The 21,984-nt window shown below is 34.9% G+C and overlaps 1 protein-coding gene across 16 annotated transcripts in view; it reads right to left on the bottom strand.

Annotated features, from left to right (window-relative positions):
* Positions 1–21,984, bottom strand: part of ANKRD26 (ankyrin repeat domain containing 26) — a 108,742-nt gene that overhangs the window by 22,048 nt on the left and 64,710 nt on the right. For 14 of the 16 annotated variants that reach the window (XM_040451123.1, XM_040451124.1, XM_040451131.1 and 11 more), the window contains 6 exons: positions 12,834–13,004; positions 10,550–10,583; positions 9,839–9,974; positions 6,440–6,653; positions 4,229–4,412; positions 1,173–2,129 (listed from right to left, as the gene is read on the bottom strand). In XM_040451123.1, coding sequence (XP_040307057.1) covers positions 1,173–2,129; positions 4,229–4,412; positions 6,440–6,653; positions 9,839–9,974; positions 10,550–10,583; positions 12,834–13,004 — 1,696 coding nt within the window. The remainder of the gene's footprint in view (positions 1–1,172; positions 2,130–4,228; positions 4,413–6,439; positions 6,654–9,838; positions 9,975–10,549; positions 10,584–12,833; positions 13,005–21,984) is intronic. The other 2 variants (XM_040451125.1, XM_040451137.1) reach the window with 2 other exon arrangements.

Below are 21,984 nucleotides of genomic sequence, written 5' to 3' on the forward strand. Positions count from 1 at the left end.
ATCACAGAGAGATACAATTCTCTTTGTACTGGACAAACTTATGCCCACATGACAGTAACTGAGCTTCGAAATGAGCAAATTATTTGTAAAAATATTTAAAATAAGTTATAAATGGCAGTGGGAAGATTACTCAAAGATAGCTTTGCTAAAACTCACCACAGTTGTCCCAAATTATGATTTAGTGAAAAGTAGATGCCTTTATAGAATTAAGAGGTTGTAGGAACACATGATTTGAGACTGAAAATTAAAATTTATGTGAATAAAAATAAAATCATACCAACTTAAAATGTATAAAAAGCTATCAAAGGAAAAGTACTACCAGATAGAGCACGTACATTTCATTTCATCTGGGAAATCTGAAGTTACTGTCCGGTTAACTCAATTAATTGAATCTCAATTTCAAAATACTCATTTTAGGGGCGCCTGGGTGGCGCAGTCGGTTAAGCGTCCGACTTCAGCCAGGTCACGATCTCGCGGTCCGTGAGTTCGAGCCCCGCGTCAGGCTCTGGGCTGATGGCTCACAGCCTGGAGCCTGTTTCCGATTCTGTGTCTCCCTCTCTCTCTGCCCCTCCCCCGTTCATGCTCTGTCTCTCTCTGTCCCAAAAATAAATAAATGTTGAAAAAAAAAAAAATTCAAAATACTCATTTTACATTTGAGCATTTTCATTTACCAGCTCACCACAGTAATAAAATGTGGTGGCAAAGATTAAAACTTTTATGGGAGGGTTTGTCAGTTAAGTGACCAACTCTTGAATTCGGCTCAGGTCATGAATCCGACAGTTCATGAGTTCTAGGACCCTGTGTCGGGCTCCACCCTGGCAGTGCAGAGCCTGCTTGGCATTTTCTCTCTCTCTGCCCCTCCCCAACTCATGTTCTCTCTCTCTCTCAAACTAAACTTAAAAAAATTATTATTGTAGCAGAAGACTATTATCTATTAACAATTTATAATTTAACATCTTAAAGTTTCATAGATGACACCATAACTTTACTCAAATTAAAGCACCTCTCAGGTCTAATTTTTATTTGTTGCATACAAGTTATGCTTTTATGTTGATTTATAGTCTTTTTTTTTTTTTTAATATTCAACTAGATTCAAAATTCAGCCATAATCAAGTATTACCAGAATTTTCTTTCTGGAAATCTGAAAAATTCTTATCTTTCTGGATACTTACTTCTATTTTTGCTTTCTCATTTTCATAATGATACATTCTTTCTTTTAAATATTTACATTCATCGATTAACTCTTTATTTCTTTCTCCCAGCATAAGACCTTGTTCTTCACTTTTAGCTTCAAGTTTTTTTATGATATTCTGAAACTGGTCTTGGATATTAATTACTAGCTTTTCTTTACTGTCCGCTTTGTTGTGAGCATCATCTAGTTGCTGTCTAAGCAACATATTTTCACTTTGTAGTTGAGATAACCTTTCCTCTAAGGATTCCTGCTTTGCAATGTATTTATTCACCTTACTTTGTTCGTTCTGGTACATGTGTTCAATTTCCGTCTTCTGGCATTGTGTTTGGCTTAGGTCCCTTTGTACACATTCTAAAACAAAAGTCTTCTCTCTGAGAGCATCTTTTGTGTGATGGAGCTCAATTTCCAGGGCATTGAGTTTACTTTCAACTTGAGAAAGTTGCTGAGAAAGAATTTCATTGTTATCTTGTAGATTAGACACATCAAAATTCATTTTGTCCTGTAAATGAAACCATTCATCTCTTGCTCTCTGGAAAGCAAGTTCTAGGTCTCTTCTTGATGTCTGACTCTGATCATGATCGTGTACAGCAGTAGCCAGTCTAGCACGGTATGATTCAACTTCTGCTTCCAGGCTCTCTTTATTTTGTTTTTCATTCTCCAGTTTAGAGTTTAGCATCGTAATCTCAGCAGTCAAAACATTAAGCTGTCCACTATATTGGAATATTGTTTTTGATAATGTTTCCTCATTCTGTTTTATGGTCTTTTGAAGATTGTCATTCTCTTCTTTTACAATTTCAATGTCTTCACAATATTTCGTTTCCTTTCCCTGGTTCTGATTTTTTATGGTGTCTATTTCCAGTCTTAGCATGGCAATTTCATCCTGCAGCATGTGGTTTTTATGCAACAGATCTTGTTGTTTCTCATGACTATCAGAAAGCTAAGTAAAACAAAGGAAATTTTCAGATAGCACTCAATAAAATGACATTATATCATGATTTTCTTTCCAATTACAGTGTAATCTGTTTATACAATGAAAAGGTTGCAAGGGGTGCAAGGGGTGCCAGGGTGGCTCAGTTGGTTAAGCCTCTGACTCTCGATTTTGGCTCAGGGAATGATCTCAGATTCTGTGGATTTAAGCCCCGCATCAGGCTCTGTGCTGACAGTACGGAACCTGCTCGGGATTCTCTCTCTCCCTGCCCCTTCCTGGCTTGTGCTCGCTCTCTCAAAAATAAATAAATACACATGGAGGGAGGGAGGGAGGGAGGGAGGAAGGAAGGAAGGAAGATTATAGTAAGTGAATATTCAACTGGAAAAAAATAAAGTTGGCTCCAAATCTCAAATTTTATGCAAGCATAAGTTCCCAAAAGTTCAGAACTTTAACTGAAGATAATGAAGGCATGAAAGTAAAAAAGAATTCGTGAGAAAAGTTTTCAGAATGTCAGAATTGGAAAAGCCTTTCTGATTTACAACAAACCAGAAGGCCTGAAATAAAAGATTAATAAATCTGACTACACTTAAAAATTGAGTTTACAGTAGATATCGAACACAGCTACCCCACAGTAAAATCGTTAGCTCTGCATCTACTTGGACAGATTAAATTTCCTAAAATTCTTTTTTCCTGAGAATATTTCATAGATATCTACTTTGCTAATATTTCTATAGTCAGTTATAAGAATATATCTATTGATAACTGACAAATCTAGGCACTGTACTATAATATAAACACTTCTCCATACATCAATGAACTCCTTTGGTTATCACAATTCTAGAATGCAGAGATTAAAACTGTGAGCTGCAGGACTCTCCCCAGGTCTTCTCACTCCACAACTAGTGCTCCTGCACCAACCACTGCTACTTCTCTAGTGTAAATACACAAGTACGAAAGAAGTCTTGGATTTCAAAATACTGATAGGAAATAAGGTGAAATTTATACATCTCTTAGAAAATCATGAGATTATTTACTGCTGCAATAACTTGTATTTCCTCTTCATGTTGAAAATAGTAATAAATAAAAAAAAATAAAATAGTAATAAATATAAAAGAGGGGAAATACACTCCACTATTTTATTAGAAATAAAATACCTATCAATAAATTATCATTAAGTATATAGCATAGCATGCCATTGTTTCAAAAGTTACTTGTAATGAAATAGGATGCTACTTGAAGCAAAGTGTTACTTTTCTCAAAAGTAGGAGACTTGATACCGAAAATATGATCTGTGAACTGGCTACACTCGTCCTCCTGTCCATTAGCAGAAGTGTTAAACTAACCTATTAATATATCAAGGCAGTCAAGTAACTGTTCAAAACCAAAACACATGTTGCTAGTAGCAACAGTTTTGAGATTAGGGAAAGCTCATCGATTCCTACAGAAAGTAATAAAAGCCTCTTATTTGGATGAGGACATTATGAATGTCACTATTTTCTGGAGACAAATGCATTTAATCAAGAATATTATTTTATCGAATGAAGCAAAAATGCCACCGCCCCCCCATGCCCCTCCCCAAAAATATATGTGCTTTTAAAATCCTGTATAGTTTCCATGATGTACAATGTTCGGTTTTTAAAATATATATATATATACATACATGGAGAAAAAGTAGTAATAATTAAAAAAATAAAATATATGCAAATACATACACACATGTACTTCAAAATAGCTAAAGAAGAAACCTTAGAATTAGTTTTCTTATGAGCCGTTTTTATCTCCTTTTGTTTGCAAAGGTGATTGTTTAGAATTCCATCCTGGAATTCTCTGGCGTTCTGTGGAGAAAGTTGCCACTGAGTGTCACTGCACTTTTCTACAACCTGTAGATACATTTCATTATGATTCTGGTCTCATACCGTTAAAAAAAAAAGGTCAAAAGCTGAAGAGGAGAACTTTAAAAAAATGTTCAAAGGACCATGATCCCATGTTTTAATTTATTTTAAACCTAAATAATATATATTGAATCAAAGGGATACCATAAAATATATGTGTAATACACTATATAATATTGATGGAAATACACAATTTTTTATCAAAAAGTAATTTACCTGATTCAAATGATTTTTTGCGGCCTTCAATTCCATGTTTAGTGTTCTAAGAGCGAGTTCAAATTGTTGTTTTGTTTCAACTTCTTTATTATATTGGTCTTCTTTTCTTCTTAACCTCTCCCTAATTTTTTCATATAACATATCAGCATTTCTTCTTTTTTCTTCTTCTTGTTTTAAAGTAAATCTGCAATTAAATATGCTTATTTTAAAATTTGTTTTGTTAGGGGCGCCTGGGTGGCGCAGTCGGTTAAGCGTCCGACTTCAGCCAGGTCACGATCTCGCGGTCCGTGAGTTCGAGCCCCGCGTCAGGCTCTGGGCTGATGGCTCACAGCCTGGAGCCTGTTTCCGATTCTGTGTCTCCCTCTCTCTCTGCCCCTCCCCCGTTCATGCTCTGTCTCTCTCTGTCCCAAAAATAAATAAATGTTGAAAAAAAAAAATTTAAAAAAAAAAAATTTGTTTTGTTAGAAATAAAAAGTTCCTCCTATGATCTGGTTCCACATGTTGGCTTACTGTCCAAATGAAATTTCTATGTTCTCAAATTTTTTTCCTTTCTGGGGCTGTTTTTAATTTCTCACTTGAATCTCTTCCAAAAGATATATACAATTGAAAAGAAGCAATGAGAAAGCATTATGCAACTTAGTTTTAGTCAGTAATAACTCTGGTAGATGTTGTAAGAAAGGAAGTGTGAAATTATTCAGAAAAGTTAGAGTTGAAAATTACCCCTTTTCCTACAGGTGTAATTATTCCTCCATAGGACAGATAATTCAGTTACTCGTTAAAAAGAGAAGTTACTGTTTATAAACAATTTTATCAATTCACTAGAAATAAATTTCCACTTGACAAAACATTACAGGTACCTCCAAAAATGATGTGCAGTGTAAGAGAGCATCTGCGGATGTTGTTTACACAACATACACGTGCAGATTACTGTCATCCAAGACTAGGCTAGCGAGTCTAATATCTGTTGCCCTATACTTTTTGTTTCTTCTTCCACCACACTTGCAACTTACCTTGTTGATTATCTACTTTATGAATCACTTAAGAATCCCTTCTAGAACAACACAGGATACGTATTAAGTAAACAATAAAGAGTAATATGTGATTTCAGCATACACGTTTGAATTAATTTTATCTACCTATGACAGATGTTAAAAAACTTATCAGTTATCACTTTCCGTATTACTTTTTTTTTTAATGTTTATTCATTTTTGAGAGAGAAAGGGAGAGCACATGCAAACAAAGGAGGGGCAGAGAGAGAGAGGGAGACAGAAAATCTGAAGTGGGTTCTGCACTGACAACAGAGAGCTCGATGTGGGGCTCGAACTCATGAACCCTGAGATCATGACCTGAGCCAAAGTCAGACACCTGACTGAGCCACCGAGGCACCCCCATTTTACTTTGTTTAAATTTTTTATTGAGAGAGACATGACACAAGTGAGCGAGGGCAGAGAGAGAGAAAGAGACAGAATCCCACGAGGGGCAGAGAGAGAGGGAGAGACAGAGAAGAGGGGTTCACCCGAAACGGGGCTCGTGCTCACCCAAAGCAGGGCTCGAGCCCACCCAAAGCGGGGCTCAAACTCATGAGATCATCACCTGAGCTGAAGTCAGATGCTTAACCAACTGAGCCACCAAGGCACCCCCACTTTACTTTTTAAACCCTGAATGTTGAGAATAAAACAGAATCAATTTTTGGGAATTTTTCTGTCTTGAGAGAAATGACTATTTTATACTCTGTTGCTGGGTATAGAGATTAATATAAACTTTCCCGAGAACAATTGAACAATGTGGATCAAAGACCTTTTTAAAAATTTTTATACTTTAATCAAATAATATTATATTGAAGAATTTATTCCAAGTAACCAGAAATGTAGAAACAGATTTATATAAAAGACATTCCTTACAGCATTCATTAAAATACAGAAAAATGAAAAACAAGCAAAATTCAATCTGTTAAATAATGACATTTGTATATGGTGGACTTTTAAATGGCCATTAAACTTATGATTTGGAAAATACATTAAATTATTACAAGTATTCACTGTTAAGAACTTGCTGTATTATTTCCAAGAACCTCACACTTCACAACACTAAAGAAGTTTTCTTTCCTGTAAAATCCCACATGGTTAAGTTAGCAGTTACAAAACTGTCCCTATACATCTGTAGTATAAAAGTAAACAGTTCAAATGTTTCTTTAAAACCAAGATGCTATACCTCAAACTGCAGAATTCATGTTCCCATTCCACTTTTTGATGCTCTAACCGTGATTTCATGTCTTTTGCTTCTCGTAGCTCGTTTTGTAGTGCACTAACTGTTTTTTCCATTTTTTTAATTTTTCCTGTAAGTAGTTTACAGTGACTTTTGTTAAGTTTCATTAATCTTTCATAGGAAAGAACTATATCTTGGATTTTCAAGAAGCCAACAGTATCTACATCAGAGAAGAAACAGAAATAAAATATATGAGTACTTTTTGCATATACAGGACTGTGCATTTTCAATTTACTCATTCACACATTAAATAAATATATACCTTCAATGTAAGATGTTATACTCAGCTCTACAGATACAATAGAGAAGACCCCTGGTTCTCAATTAGCTTAAAGTCTAGTGAAGGAGAAAGACAACTCAAATGATAATTCTAAATTCAGATAGTTCCTATTAGAAAACAGAGTTCTGTGATCATAACTTGATCTAGATTGGGCCCAAGGAAGATAGATTTCCCTGAGGAAGAGATAACTATACTGAGGAATGAAGGATAAGCAGGAGGCAATTAAGCAAATGAGGAAGACAAGCACTCTCGACAGTCTAGAGTATGTGCCGAAGTTCCACTGTAATCTGCTTCTGGCCAAGATGGAGTAACACGTACTGATTGATCTTCCTACCTGAAGCAAGCAAAAACAAAACAGACAAAATACAATTTTAACATGATTTTCAAGACACAGAACTTCAGACAATGAAGGACAATGATCCCTGAAAACAAAACACGTTAGCCTAACACATGCCCAAGCTCACTGCCTTGAGAGAATGTTCAGGCTACGACACAGGAGAAAAGCATTATTTAAATAGCCTCCACCAGACTCCTTGAGTTGAGATGATGAAACTGAGAGTCTGGCAAATTCAAGGCAGATAGAGATGACAGGTCAGCATATAGGAGAGGAGAAAGCAGAACAGAGAAAAAACCCTGGAGATCGGCAAAGGGCCCCCTTTGGGTATTCAGCAGAGTAACAACCAATGCATACATGGAAGGAAGTCATCAAGGGAAAAAAATCTGAAAAGAGTAGAGGAAACACTCCCTGGTGCTCTCACAGAACAAGGGACAGTATCTATTCACATTAGCTAGGATAGAAAAACTCATAATTTGCCTTAGGCTGATCACCATTCTGGATTCATCTAATAATTGGCAAGAGCAAGAGACTAAAGGATAAAACTGTTCGTAAGTAACATAACTATATCTCCAAACAAAGCATGAAAAGATAAGTAGAGGCATAGAAGCTATTGTTTTAAAAACTGAATGGCACTCACAGAGATGTAAACTATGTTAGACATGAAAAATACAATGGATAGGAATAAACACATATTAGACATCACAAGATGTCTAATCACAAGAAAAAATGGCCAAAATCTTTCTAAACTGAATGAAAACTATAATCCCACAGATCCAGGAAGGATCTGTCTGGGAAAGAAGAAATTTAAGTAAACTATTGTAATTTTCTTAAACTATATATGATGTGGTATAACATTAATGGAAGCTAGACTGTGATGTTTAACCCACAGACTATAAAACCTAAAGCAACCACTACAATAGCAAAACTACAAAGTTCTAGCTAGTATCCAAAATCTGTAAAAAACCCACCAAACTCCACACCCAAAAAACAAATAATCTGGGGAAGAAATGGGTAGAACACATGAATAGACACTTTTCCAAAGAAGACATCCAGATGGCCAACAGACACATGAAAAGCTGCTCAATGTCACTCCTCATCAGGGAAATACAAATCAAAACCACACTGAGATATCACCTCACACCAGTCAGAGTGGCTAAAATGAACAAATCAGGAGGCTATAGATGCTGGGGAGGATGTGGAGAAACAGGAACCCTCTTGCACTGTTGGTGCGAATGCAAAATGGTGCCGCCACTCTGGAAAACAGTGTGGAGGTTCCTCAAAAAATTAAAAATAGATCTACCCTATGACCCAGCAATAGCACTGCTAGGAATTTACCCAAGGGATATAGGAGTGCTGATGTGTAGGGGCACCTGTACCCCAATGTTTATAACAGCACTTTCAACAATCGGCAAATTATGGAAAGAGCCTAAATGTCCATCAACTGACGAATGGATAAAGAAATTGTGGTTTTTATACATAATGGAATACTACGTGGAAATGAGAAAGAATGAAATACGGCCTTTTGTAGCAATGTGGATGAACTGGAGAAGTGTTATGCTAAGTGAAATAAGTCATACAGAGAAAGACAGATACCATATGTTTTCACACTTCTGTGGATCCTGAGAAACTTAACAGAAGACCATGGGGGAGGGGAAGGAAAAAAAACGTTAGAGAGCCAAACCATAAGAGACTCTTAAAAACTGAGAATAAACTGAGGGATGATGGGGAGTTGGGGGTGGTGGTGATGGGCATTGAGGAGGGCACCTGTTGGAATGAGCACTGGGTGTTGTATGGAAACCAATTTGACAATAAATTTCATATTAAAAAAAAACAAGGAAGATACACAGATGTCAAACAAGCACATGAAAATATGCCCAACACCATCAGTTATTAGGGAGATATATATTAAAACCATAATGATATATATACTAAATATACATCCAAATGTCTAGGATTTAAAAAGCTGACAATACTAAGTGTTCATGAATATGTATGTAGGAATTGGTGCTCTCACAGACTGCTGGTGGGAATGGCAAATGGTGCAACTCCTTTAGAAAACAATTTGGCAGCTTCATAATAAGGGAATATAGAGGGACAGGAGATTTTTAAGGGTGATGAATATGTTAACTGTCTGGATTATGGTTATCGTTTCATACGCGTAAACATATGTCAAAACTATCAAATGACACACTTCATATATGTGCAGTTTACCTAACTAAAGCTGTTGGAAACAAAAAGCTCTTTCACAGGAAGAAATGTCTAAAACAGTGGATAAGACACAGATGGAATGAAGGATGTAAAACAATGCAAGATGAAGCCAGAGGACTGTGGCCTTTAACCTAATAGCAATGAGAAGTAATAGCTTAGCTTTAAGCAAGGAGGTAACATGATGAAATACACATTTTTAAAAATACATAATAATTATGGTTGCAGTGCAGACCAAGGTCCTGGGAGGCTGAATGGCAGGGAAAACAGTCCTGCGGTTATTTCAGTAATCTAGGAGAAAAATAATGACCTGACCTGGGTGAAGGCACAGAAGAGAAGCAGAGTTAACAAACATTAGATGTGCCATTCCCACTAAGAAAGGTACAGTAGAAATGATGACTCTTTGGCTGACAGGATACAATAGTTCTCCTTTAATATAAAACATATTTCTGAGATGAGCAGCTCTACACTATAGCAGGTGTGCACATATTACTACAGCAATATACATAAAAAGGCTTCCTACCTTTACAATCCATGCCAAGTTTTTCAATTAGCAACATGAAATTCTTAGAGTAAGGCAACTCACAATCCTCTGAAGCTGTTTCAGATGACTGAATTAAGTCGACAAGGTCATCCATAGACGTAACTTGCTTTTTGACCTATAAATAATTAATATTATTTCAAAATGTCCCCCAAATATTTATAAACTATACTAGGTATAGAGAAGTGATAAATACCCATCTTTTTATAAAAGCAAAAACAGGGGCACCTCGGTGGCTCAGTCGGTTGAGCACCCGACTCCATTTTGGTTCAGGTCATGACCTCAGGGTTCCTGAGTTTGAGTCCCATGTTGACCTCCACAATGACAGCATGGAGCCTGCTTGGGATTCTCTCTCCCCCTCTCCCTCTGCCCCTCCCCTACTTGTGTGTGCTCTCTCTCAAAATAAATTTTAAAAATAAGTAAATAAACATTTAAAAGCAAAACCACAGAGACATTTTAAAAGAACGGATTTTTATCAAAAAGACACCATTATCAATAGCTAGTATTTCTAAATAAATTTTTCATAGAAAATGTCTCTACAGCAAAGGAAGATTTTCTATTTTTTCACTACATCTTTCATAAAGTATTTTTTTAACCACTGAATAATATTTCTAATAAATATTTATCAAAATAATATAATAAAATAAAAATAAAATAAATAACAAATAAAATTATATTGTATATTTTTCTTACCTTGTTCTTTTTCTTAGAAATTTTCTTTGCAGGTCTGAAAAAACCCAACAATTCTTTTCAGGCAAATATTAAATACTTAAAATACAAAGGATATTTAAACCTATTGTTTTGGATATAAAATCTCTGCATTTGAAACTAATTTTCTACAAAGGGGATTAAACAACAGAGTAACATTAAACAACATAGAAAATATACTACTGCTAATATTAACAAAGGATTAGGTGTATCCAGTTGTAGTATATGTGCTGCTGAAGCGAGCACAACAAAGTACTAAATTTAGATAAAAACTAACAAAAGCAAAGGAAAATCCTAATGCTACTTGCATTATTTGATAGGAATGATACCATTGTTTTTGTTGTTGTCATTTTTACTAAAAATAAGCTTTTACTGGCACTAAAACCTACTTGGAAAGTGCAAGTTAAGTCCTTATATGAAAGAACCCCTTTTTAACAATCATGATATTAACGTGTTGAAGACTCACTATGCAACTACTATCTAGGTATTATTATGAGCACTTTACATGTCTTAAAGGTATTTTAAGCCTCACAACAATCCTATGAAGTAGGTTATTATATTAGTATTTTACACAGGAAGAAAATGAGGCACAGAAAGTCGAAGTGACTTGCCCAAGAAGCCCTAATAGCTGGCCAAGAACAGACCCTGAATTCAAACCCAGGAATGTGCCTTCAAAACATGTGTTTTAGAATATGTGGTTAAAGCAATACTTAAGTGTTTCTAACTAATAGCAAATGAATCTACATTATTATTCTATTTCTAACTATAGCTATACATAACAATTTCTGACTCTTACACATTCTTTTAAGAGACTTTATACCTAGGCAATATTGGAAACCTACTTTCAATAAACTAAAGATTTGCTTCTTCTAGAGAAGTTCATCAACAGGCATTCATTCATTCATTCATTCAACTGTTTATTCCCACGTTCAACACATACTTATTGAACATATAATCTGTGTCAATGACACTGCTGGTACAGGAAGCATGGTTTTTGTAATTTAGAGCTTTCTAGTCCAAAAGGAATAATCTGTTATGGATTACTAGTTTATTTTCCAATTGTAAATAAGCAAAATCTTCCCCTTTCCCCAGAATGTAAATAAATATTAACTTGATATAACCAGATACTTTAAAGTCCCTAACAAAATCATAACTATTTGTGATACTATCAAAGGCACTGAATATCTAAAATCACCCAGGAAGGATTAGTTCTATTCAGAATGGCCTCAGTGTTTGTGTATTTTTTATTATATATATATGTACATAATAAAATATAATTATATATAAATATATATATAAATATATATAAAAAATATATATTATATAATATATAATTATATATTATATATACATTATAATATTTATTTTATATATATTTACTTACATAATATAAAACATAATATAATATATAATATAAATATAAATATATATTCTGTATTTTATATAAATATATTTTACATATTTATATAAATATAAAATAAATATAATAAATATAGTAAATAATATAATATATAGTATAATAAATGTATAATATAATAATATATCATACATTATATATAATTAGTATATATAATATAATATATATACACACTATATAACAATACATAATACATAGAAATAATATATACTGTAATATATATTAAAGTTATATATAACATAATATAATATATATAATTATATATATATAATACATACACATACATATATATATTTTTAAATCTGTACATTCAATTATATGAGAATACCCCATCATGGAATCAATTCTGAATAAACCAACTTTTCCACAAAATTACATGAATAGTAGTACTAAGGACAATTACTATAATCTTTTAAAAGATAATGTAATACAATCAACAAACTTCCTAATGTTTGGAAACACAAACAATTTTAAATTAACTAACCATGTCTATCTCTATTGATCATTTCCAACAGAATACATACTCTAAAAGTTCCCATCTTAAAAAGAGAAAGAAAATGCCTTTGCAATTCACATTCTTTTTCAGTTATCATCCATTTCTCTATTACCGTTCCCAATTAAAATGCTCTAAGGAGTTGTTTACACTTACCTTCCATACTTTCAGGGTGACTACTGAAACTGCTCCTTGACAAAGTCACTTAACCTCATCATAACTTTTCAAGCAGTGTATTTGATATGTTGAGTATTTCTTGCTTTAGCTTGGACCAACCTACACTACAGCATTTTATTTTCACAAAAGGTAACCACTGCTAAAATTCCTTCACAGGGAAATAAAGAATTGATAGACTTTACCTGCTTTCATGCTGATCCTTTTCACTTAAACTGCTGCCCTCATTCATTTGTAGTAGACCACCAGTTAGGGAATCGGCCTTCTTCAACACTGGTGTGATCACAGATTCTTCTGATGTCCCTTCTTCATCTTCACCTTTCTTTAACTTCTTCATATGTAAACCAGGTTCACTACTTTAAAAAAAATCCATTAAAAAGCCATATAAAAAGCCAACGTTTTCTAATAATTTTACTGATAAAGAATAAAAAGACAATTTTCATAAAGTTCTGAATTTTACCCATCTGACTTAATTTATTAATTCACAGAACAGTGATGAAGTACCAACCATATACAAGGAAATACTTATTTGTTGCTTCAAACACAGATAAATATATAATTATAATACAACGTGATTTGTAAGAATTGACATATGAAAAGCTGTGAGTGAGGACCAGAAAGGTTTTATTGAAGAGGGAAAATAAACAGGAGAGGTCACCAGGAAAAGAAACAGGAAAAAACCATTTTCTTAAGCGATTAGAATGTGAGCACAAAGATTACATAGATTGCATCTAGGTGCCTTGAAAGGAAAAGTACAAACTTTTAGGAACTTGAGGGAAAAAAGCATAAAATACATGGAAGCAAGTAGTAAGAGATAAGTCAGGAAAGAAATTCTGAAGAACCTTGAAGGTTACACTAAAAAGTTAGAGTTCACTGCCTAAAGGCAGTGATTCTTAGACATGGGAGTAATAATTAGATTTGCGCTATATTTTTGGTTTTGCTTTTAAATCTGAAAATGCTTAATTTAAACAAAGTTTTAAAATAGTATGAGGTCCATATAACATGAAAGAAGAAATCAGGGAAATATCTTAGGGGAAAAACTACTTTTAAAATACCCATATGTCAGAGTGATATCAGTATCATAGCTGAATGAGATGTACCTTGTTGCAACTGCCCACCTACAACAAACTGGCATCTATCTACCCACGGACAAAACTGCCTTTGCAGGAGCTGTGGGGACCTAGCACCATATTCCAAGGGACTGAGGAAAAGTCTTGCCTACCTGTGCATCAGGTAACAGGCATACATACTATAGTCTATCTGTGGACCTAGCAATAGCCTATAAACTGCCTCCAGTCCCTCCCTCTCAGCCACATCTGGGAGTCCCTCCCTAGAAAACACTAAGATAATCACCTGCGGATGAGAGAGCCTTTTTGGAAAATGAGGTGTCCTGCAGAGAATTTCCAGCACACCACTGGAGCAAAAAAATCAGGTTTGGACATACTGAAGAGGTAGTCATTAAAGACTGGAGGAGGTGACTGCTACTTCAAATGCAAAGACAGCAATGCAAAATTGCAAAGAATATAAAATATCAAGGAAATATGATACCACCAAAGGATCACAATAATCTTCCAGTAATCAATCTGAAACACATGGAGATCTGTTATTTATTCAAAAGAGAATTCAAAATAGCAATTTTAAGGAAAATGAGTTACAAGAAAACACAAAAAGCCAATTCAGTAAAATCAGAAAAATACTATATGAATAAAATGAGATGTTTAACAAAGAGCAGGAAATAGTAAAAAATAACTAAACAAAAATCCTGGAGCTGAAGAGTATAATGAATGAGATGAAAAAAGCAAGAGTGATCACTGACAGGAAAATGGATCAAGCAAAAAAAAAAAAAAAAAATCTGTGAATTTAAAGACAGGAACTTTCAAATAATGCAATCAGCAGAGAACAAAGTAAAAGAATGAAAAAGAGAGAGGAAAGACTATCTGATTACAAGTGAACCCTCATAAGGCTATTAGCAATTTCTCAACAGAAACCTTACAGGCCAGGAGAGAGTGGGATTGTATGTTCAAAGTGCTAAGAGAAAAAGACTACCAATCAAGAATACTTTACTCAGCAAAATTATCCTTCAGAAATCAAATAAATATATTTGATATATACCACATTAACAGAATAAAAAAATCATATGATCATCACAATAGGTAAGGAAAAAGCATTTGACAAAATTCAACATCTTTTCATGATAATAACTCTCAATAAAGTGGGTACTTTCTGAAAAATATAGTAAAAATTACAAGACTTTGATAAAAGAACAGCAGAGACACAAGCAAATGGAAATATACCCCATTGTTTAGGGATTAGAAAAATCAGCATTGTTAAATATCCACATTACCTGAAACCACCTACAGATTCAATGCAATCCTTGTCAAAATTCCAATGACCTTCTTCACAGAAATAAAAACATTCCTCACATTTGTAAGGAACAAAAAAGACCCCAAATAGCCAAAGCAATCCTAAGAAAGAAGAACAAAGCTGGAAGCATCACACTTCCTGGTGTCAAACTATTACAAAGTTATGGTACTAAAAACCATATGAACTTGCATAAAAACAAACACAAAGATGAACGAAACAGAATCAAGAACCCAGAAATAAACCCATGCATAAAGTCAACTAAAATTTGTTAAGAGACCCAAGAATACTCAGAAGAGAAAGGATAATCTCTTCAATAAATGATGCTGAGAAAACTATATTAACATCCAAAAGAATAAAACTGTACCGCTACCTTACACCACTCACAAAAATTAATACAAACCCAAATAAAGACTTTTATGTAAAACCTTCAATCATAAAACTTCTAGAAGAAAACAGGATAAAAGCTCCTTGACATTGATCTTATATATGATTTAGGATATGACATCCAAAGTACAAGCAATAAAAGCAAAAACAGTGCAATAAACAATGTTTCTGCACAGCAAAAGAAACAAGCAACATGACGGAAAGGCAACCTATGGAAAGGATGAAAACATTTGCAAACTACAAATATGAAAAACATCAATATCTAAAATGTGTAAGGAATTCATACAATTCAATAGCAAAAAACAAATATAATTAAAAACCGGGCAAGGCACCTTAATAGACATCTCTCCTCAGAACATATTCAAATGGCCAGCGGTACATAAGAAGGTGCTCGATATCACTATTCACCATGGAAATGCAAATCAAAACTGCAGTATATAGATATCACTTTGACCTATTAAAATGGCTATTGCCAAAAAGACAAGAGATATCACTGGCAATGATGTACGGGAAAGGAATTCCTTGTACTGCTGTAGGACTGTAAATTGGTACAGCCACTATGTAAAACAGTATGGTGGTTCCTCAAAAAACTAAAAATAGAACCTCCATATGATCCAATAATTCCATTTCTGGGTATATATCTTAAAGACATGAAATCATTACCTCGAAGAGATATGTACAGCCCTATGTTTATTGCAGCATTATTTTCAATAGTCAAACAACCTAAGCATCCATCAATGGATCAATGGATTAAAAAATATGGTATAGATTTACAATGGAATATTTTCAGCCACAAACAAGAAGGAAATCCTACCATTTGTGACAACATGAGTGAAACTTGAGGGCATTATGCTCAGTGAAAATAAATCAGAAACAGGTAGATAAATACTGTATGATCTGACTTATATGTGGACTCGTAAAAAAAAAAAAAAAATTCACAGAAACAGAACAGACTGGTGGTTGCCAGGGTTAGGAGGCTATGAGAAATGGGTAGATATTGGTCAAAGGGTACAAACTGCCTGTTACAAGATTAATAAATTCTGGGGATTTAATGTGCAGGATGGTGATTACAGTTAACAATACTGTATTATAGGGGCGCCTGGGTGGCACAGTCGGTTAAGCGTCCGACTTCAGCCAGGTCACGATCTCGCGGTCCGTGCGTTCGAGCCCCGCGTCAGGCTCTGGGCTGATGGCTCAGAGCCTGGAGCCTGTTTCCGATTCTGTGTCTCCCTCTCTCTCTGCCCCTCCCCCGTTCATGCTCTGTCTCTCCTGTCCCCCCCAAAAAAATAAATAAACGTTGAAAAAAAAAAAAACAATACTGTATTATATATTTGAAAGTTGCTACAAGAGTAGATCATCACAAACAAGAAATGATAATTATGTGAGGTCATGGAAGTATTAACACTATTGTGGTAACCATTTTACAATATAAAAGTGTATCAAATTAATAGAGGTATACCTTATAGTTACACAGTTGTATGTTAATTATGTCAATAAATCTAGAAAAACTTCAAAAATTCTGAAGTACTCATATGTCATATATATCACTCAAAAATAGCAACAATCTGATTAGCTATGCTTTTGTTTGGGGAAAAAAAAAATGGTTTGCGGCGCCTGGATGGCTCAGTCTGTTAAGTGTATGACTTCAGCTCAGTTTGTGATCTAATGGTTTGTGGGTTCCAGTCCCACATCAGGCTCTGTACTGACAGCCCAGAGCCTGGAACCTACTTCTGAATCTTTGTCTCCCTCGCTCTCTGCCCGTCCCCCACTCTCACTTTGTCTCTCCAAAAATGAATAAACATTAAAAAAAAAATTAAAAACAAATGATTTGGAAACTCTTAGCCTCGTATCTAATCCTGATAGAAAAAACTAGGGGATTCGCCAAAAAGAAAATTATAATTACTTTTTCATGGACTAAATGCATGCAAGAGAATATTATTACCATGCAGCTACATACATTTCCAAAAACAATGAAACTTCCCACAGATTATTTAGGACTTAAACATGAGCCCTTAAGAGCACCAAAAACAAAAACTAGCAATTGTTTTCTCAAAAAACTGTTGTACAGATAACTTTTCTAGTTGAAATAACATCCAAGAAAAGAAGAATCTTTCTGAAAGCAATTATCAAACAATTCCTCTTGACCCAAACTTCAAAAATGAATCTGTAATTATAGAATTTGAAATAGCTTTCATTTTGAACACAGTGAATAGAAGCAGCTTTTAAATAGAAAACATCTGGTGAAAGCCACCTCAAACTTAGAAACACAAAAACAAAAAACAAAAACAAAAACAAAACCCTAACATGTAGCCATGGTAACAAGAAGCCACCAGAATCAGTTTTAAATGTGTTAATCAATGCCCACAAGCCTTACTCACCAACCAATCCATTTCAGCCCCTTCCTTCTGAAAGACAGCCAATAAAGGACAAAATCACTCTAACACATATGCCTCAGCATGCCAACCAATCCACAACAGTCTCACCCAAATAACCATGGTACTTCAGATGATGACAAACCATTTAATTCTCTGAAAGTCCCCCAATCCTTAAACTCCACTCTTCCCCAAACCCTGTGTAAGAATAGCAGACTGCTCTGTTAGAAAAGACTATACCTAACCAGCATAGCTCGCTCTTATTTGTAAGTGATAAATTCCAACTTCATCTTTTTATTTCAGGTATTGAGGGCTCATAATCCCTTGGCAAGAATTTTTAAAGTCCTATAATAATTTGCACCATGTTTTAGTTTCCTTAATAAATATAAAGGAAGTTTGCCATTCCTTTGATACATTTTACCGTAATTAAAACTAACATAAATATAACTAAAAGAAAAGTAGCAAGTAAACACAATATTGGGCCCCCCAAAATCCAAAAAATGTATATAACTGGCAGGTTTAATTGTCAGAATGAACCCACGCCAAACTTTGTAAAAGTGAGAACTAGTATTATGTTAAACACAATATACACAGGCTAAACTCCGTTCACTCAATAAACATTATTGAATAAGCACTATATACACTAGAACATTTTCTAGGTACTGAGGACATGGCAACGAACAGATAACAATCCTACTCATGAGTGAAGTAAACATACAATAACAATAAACTACATAGGCAAAATATACAGTATTAGAGGAGAAAAATTAAAGCAGAGAAATCAAATTTTGATGTGTTATAGGAAAAAGGTAGTTGAAATACTAGTCAGGATGGCCAAGAAAGGCCTTGCTGAGAAAGTGACATTTAAGCAAAAAACTGAAAGAAAAAACAAACAAAAAGGGAAAAAGCAAGCCATGAGGTATCAGAAGGAAAGCATTCCAGATAGAGTCAACAGCAAGTACAGAAGTATGTCCGAAGTACTTAAAGAGTAGTGAGAAATTCAGTATGGCTGGACAGAATGAAAGGGGTAGAAAATAGTTCAAATCAGACAGAAGGAGACACCTGAGAAGAAAAGATCCTATATAGGACTTGTCGGTATTAGGAAGAGTTTTGGCATGTACTCTGAGTGAAATGGGAGGCAATTAGGTTTTGAGCAGAGGAAGGACACAATCTGACTTACATTTTAATAGATCCAATGTGTTCAGAATTAAAGGAAACAGAGTAAAAACAAAAGAAGAAACAAACAAACAAGAAGACCAATTAATTACCTATTACACCAATATAAACAACAGATGACAGTCTCTTGGTCATGGAAGATATGTTTGGATTCTGGATATATTTGAAGGAAGACCCGACAAGATTTGCTGACAGATTAGATGTGATGTGTATGAAAAAGAGAAAGAAAAAGACAAAGAAAAAGAAAAAGAAAAAAAAAAAAGACAGGACTCAAAGATGATACCAAGTTTTCTAGCAGAGCAACTCATGGAACTGTTATTAACTCAATTAGGAAAGACATGAAAGGTAAATATTAAGAAAGAATATTAGTTCAATTTTGGACATGTTAAGTTTGCAATAGCTATCCAGAAAGAGATATCAAGTAGGCAGTTTGATATGTGGGTCTGGAATTATGGAGAGAGATCCGGGCTGAAGATATAAACTTGAGGATCATTAGAATATACAAGATAGTAAAAGTCAAGAGAAGGAAAATCAAAGGCAAATTCCTGGAAGACATCAATGGGTTAAAAGGTGGAGGACGAGGAGAAACAAGCAAATCAGGCTGAGGTGTACAGACTAGAAAGGCAGCGGGAAAATCAGGTGAGTGAGTGATATCCTAAAAGCAACATGGAGACAGAATTTTGGAGGAGAGAGTTTTCCATTGGGTCAAATATTGCTGAAAGGTTAAATAAAATGAGATGTATGAAATTATGTTCAGACTCATTAAAGTGAAAATCAGTGGTAACCTTGAAAAAACAATTCTGGAGTAGTGAAGATTGGAAAGGGAAAATTGCTACAATGAATTCAAGAGTGGATGGGAGGGAAATCAGGATCAAAGAGTGAAGAAGGCTCTTTAAGGATTTATAGCTAAGTGGAATGATCATCATTGATCTAATTTTCTATTATTGCTGTAGTTTTCAATTGTTACATAAGGATTACGTAACATTTTTGTAATATTTTGAAGTCTTAAAAATTGCACATATGTAACACTAGTTTTTTTTTTTTTAATGCTAGACCAAGGTACTAAATAACTCACGAAATTATACAATGAGAAGACTCCTTAAAATTTTCTAGATATATAATATTATATAAGCTGATTACCATTTCTCTCATGCTTAGAAAGACCACAGAAAAACTAAATTTCAAGGGCAGTATTTCATGCTTGATAAAAATTATTGACCTCTAAGGGCACCTGGGTGGCCCAGTCCATGAAGTATCCAACTCTTGATGTCGGCACAGGTCATGATCTCTAGGGTCATGAGATGGAGCACTGCATCAAGCTCTGCACTGACAGCATGGAGCCTCCTTGGGATTCTCTCTCTCCCTCGCTCTCTGCCCCTCCCCCACTCATGTGAGCATGCTCTCTCTCTCTCTCTCAAAATAAACATTTTTAAATTTTTTTTTTCAACATTTATTTATTTTTGGGACAGAGAGAGACAGAGCATGAACGGGGGAGGGGCAGAGAGAGAGGGAGACACAGAATCGGAAACAGGCTCCAGGCTCTGACCATCAGCCCAGAGCCCGACGCGGGGCTCGAACTCACAGACCGCGAGATCGTGACCTGGCTGAAGTCGGACGCTTAACCAACTGCGCCACCCAGGCACCCCAAAATAAACATTTTTAAAAAGTCACCTAACTCTAGGATATTTTATACTATCCAAAGTAATTAGCATATTAAAATTTTATACACAGAACTAAAAGGGGGTGAGAATGCAGAAAATATTCCTACTTTGTAAACTGAATTGTCATAAATTGCATAACATGAAGGCACTGTTGAAAAATTTGGTGTGGTGCATGTTGAAATATGTTCTCTTTAAAAAGGAAGGATAATGGCATCCAAGCAAGGTACCTTTATAAAAACGATTCATTGCATTATCAGCATTTTTGTTTATAGCACAGGGGTCATCAAATGTTTATGTAGAATATGAGACAAGTTGCCATGTGAAACCTCTTGGCAATATTCAGATTAAGTTGAGGGTCCAACATTTGAGCACTCATGCACTGGGAAACAAAACCAAAAATCTAATAACTAGCAATTTTGCTGGTAATGAAGTAGACTGCCAGTGTAGCAGGGAACTTCCTTTTGCAATTCAGTAGATATTAAAAGTATTCTAACAAAATGTACATAAGACATGACATCAAACCAAATGCTTTAAATATACTTTGTTAAACCATCAGTACACTGTAAACCAAATTTCATTTTTTAAAATGGTCACATACTCCATTATTTTATAGAAGTGAAAATTTACTTCCTTATTAATGGATATTTAGCCTGTCTCTGGGGCTCCTAGGTGGTTCAGTCCGGTGAGCATCCAACTATTGATACTGGCTCAGGTCATGATCTTGTGGTCGGGAGATCGAGCCCTGTGTTGGCCTCTGCACTGTTACCATGGTGTCTGCTTATGATTCTCGCTCTCCCTCTGTCTCTGCCCCTCCCCAAAGCACACATTCTCTGTCTCTCTCTCTCAAAATAAGTAAATACACATTTAGGCTATCTTCAATTTTTTGATATGGGAATGCTATAATAAATATCCTTAATATATACACATAACATATTTATGTAAGTAACCTTAAAATATCTATCCTATTTTATATACATAATAAATGTCCTTACAGTGTGTGTGTGTGTTTATAGAAGTCTTGTTTTCCTGGAGGATCCAGTCCTGGCAATGAAGCCACTGGAATAACGGGATGACCTATCTGAAAATTGTTTTCATGTTTTATCATTTATTTTTGACAGTGACAGAGACAGAGCACAAGCAGGGGAGTGGCAGAGAGAGAGGGAGAGACACATAATCTGAAGCAAGCTCCAGGCTCTGAGCTGTCAGCACAGAGCTTGACGCAAGGCTCAAACTCATGAAGTGCGAGATCACAACCTGAGCCGAAGTTGGACCCTTAACCAACTAAGCTGCCCAGGTGCAACGACGTTTCTGAAATTTTGAAACACACTGCTAAATGACCCTTCAGAAAGGATTTACCAACTTCATCTAGCCACAGTGAA

Source organism: Herpailurus yagouaroundi, unplaced genomic scaffold (genome assembly GCF_014898765.1).
Source record: "Herpailurus yagouaroundi ecotype Mexico unplaced genomic scaffold, PumYag 203, whole genome shotgun sequence".
Classification (NCBI taxonomy): Eukaryota; Metazoa; Chordata; class Mammalia; order Carnivora; family Felidae; genus Herpailurus; species Herpailurus yagouaroundi.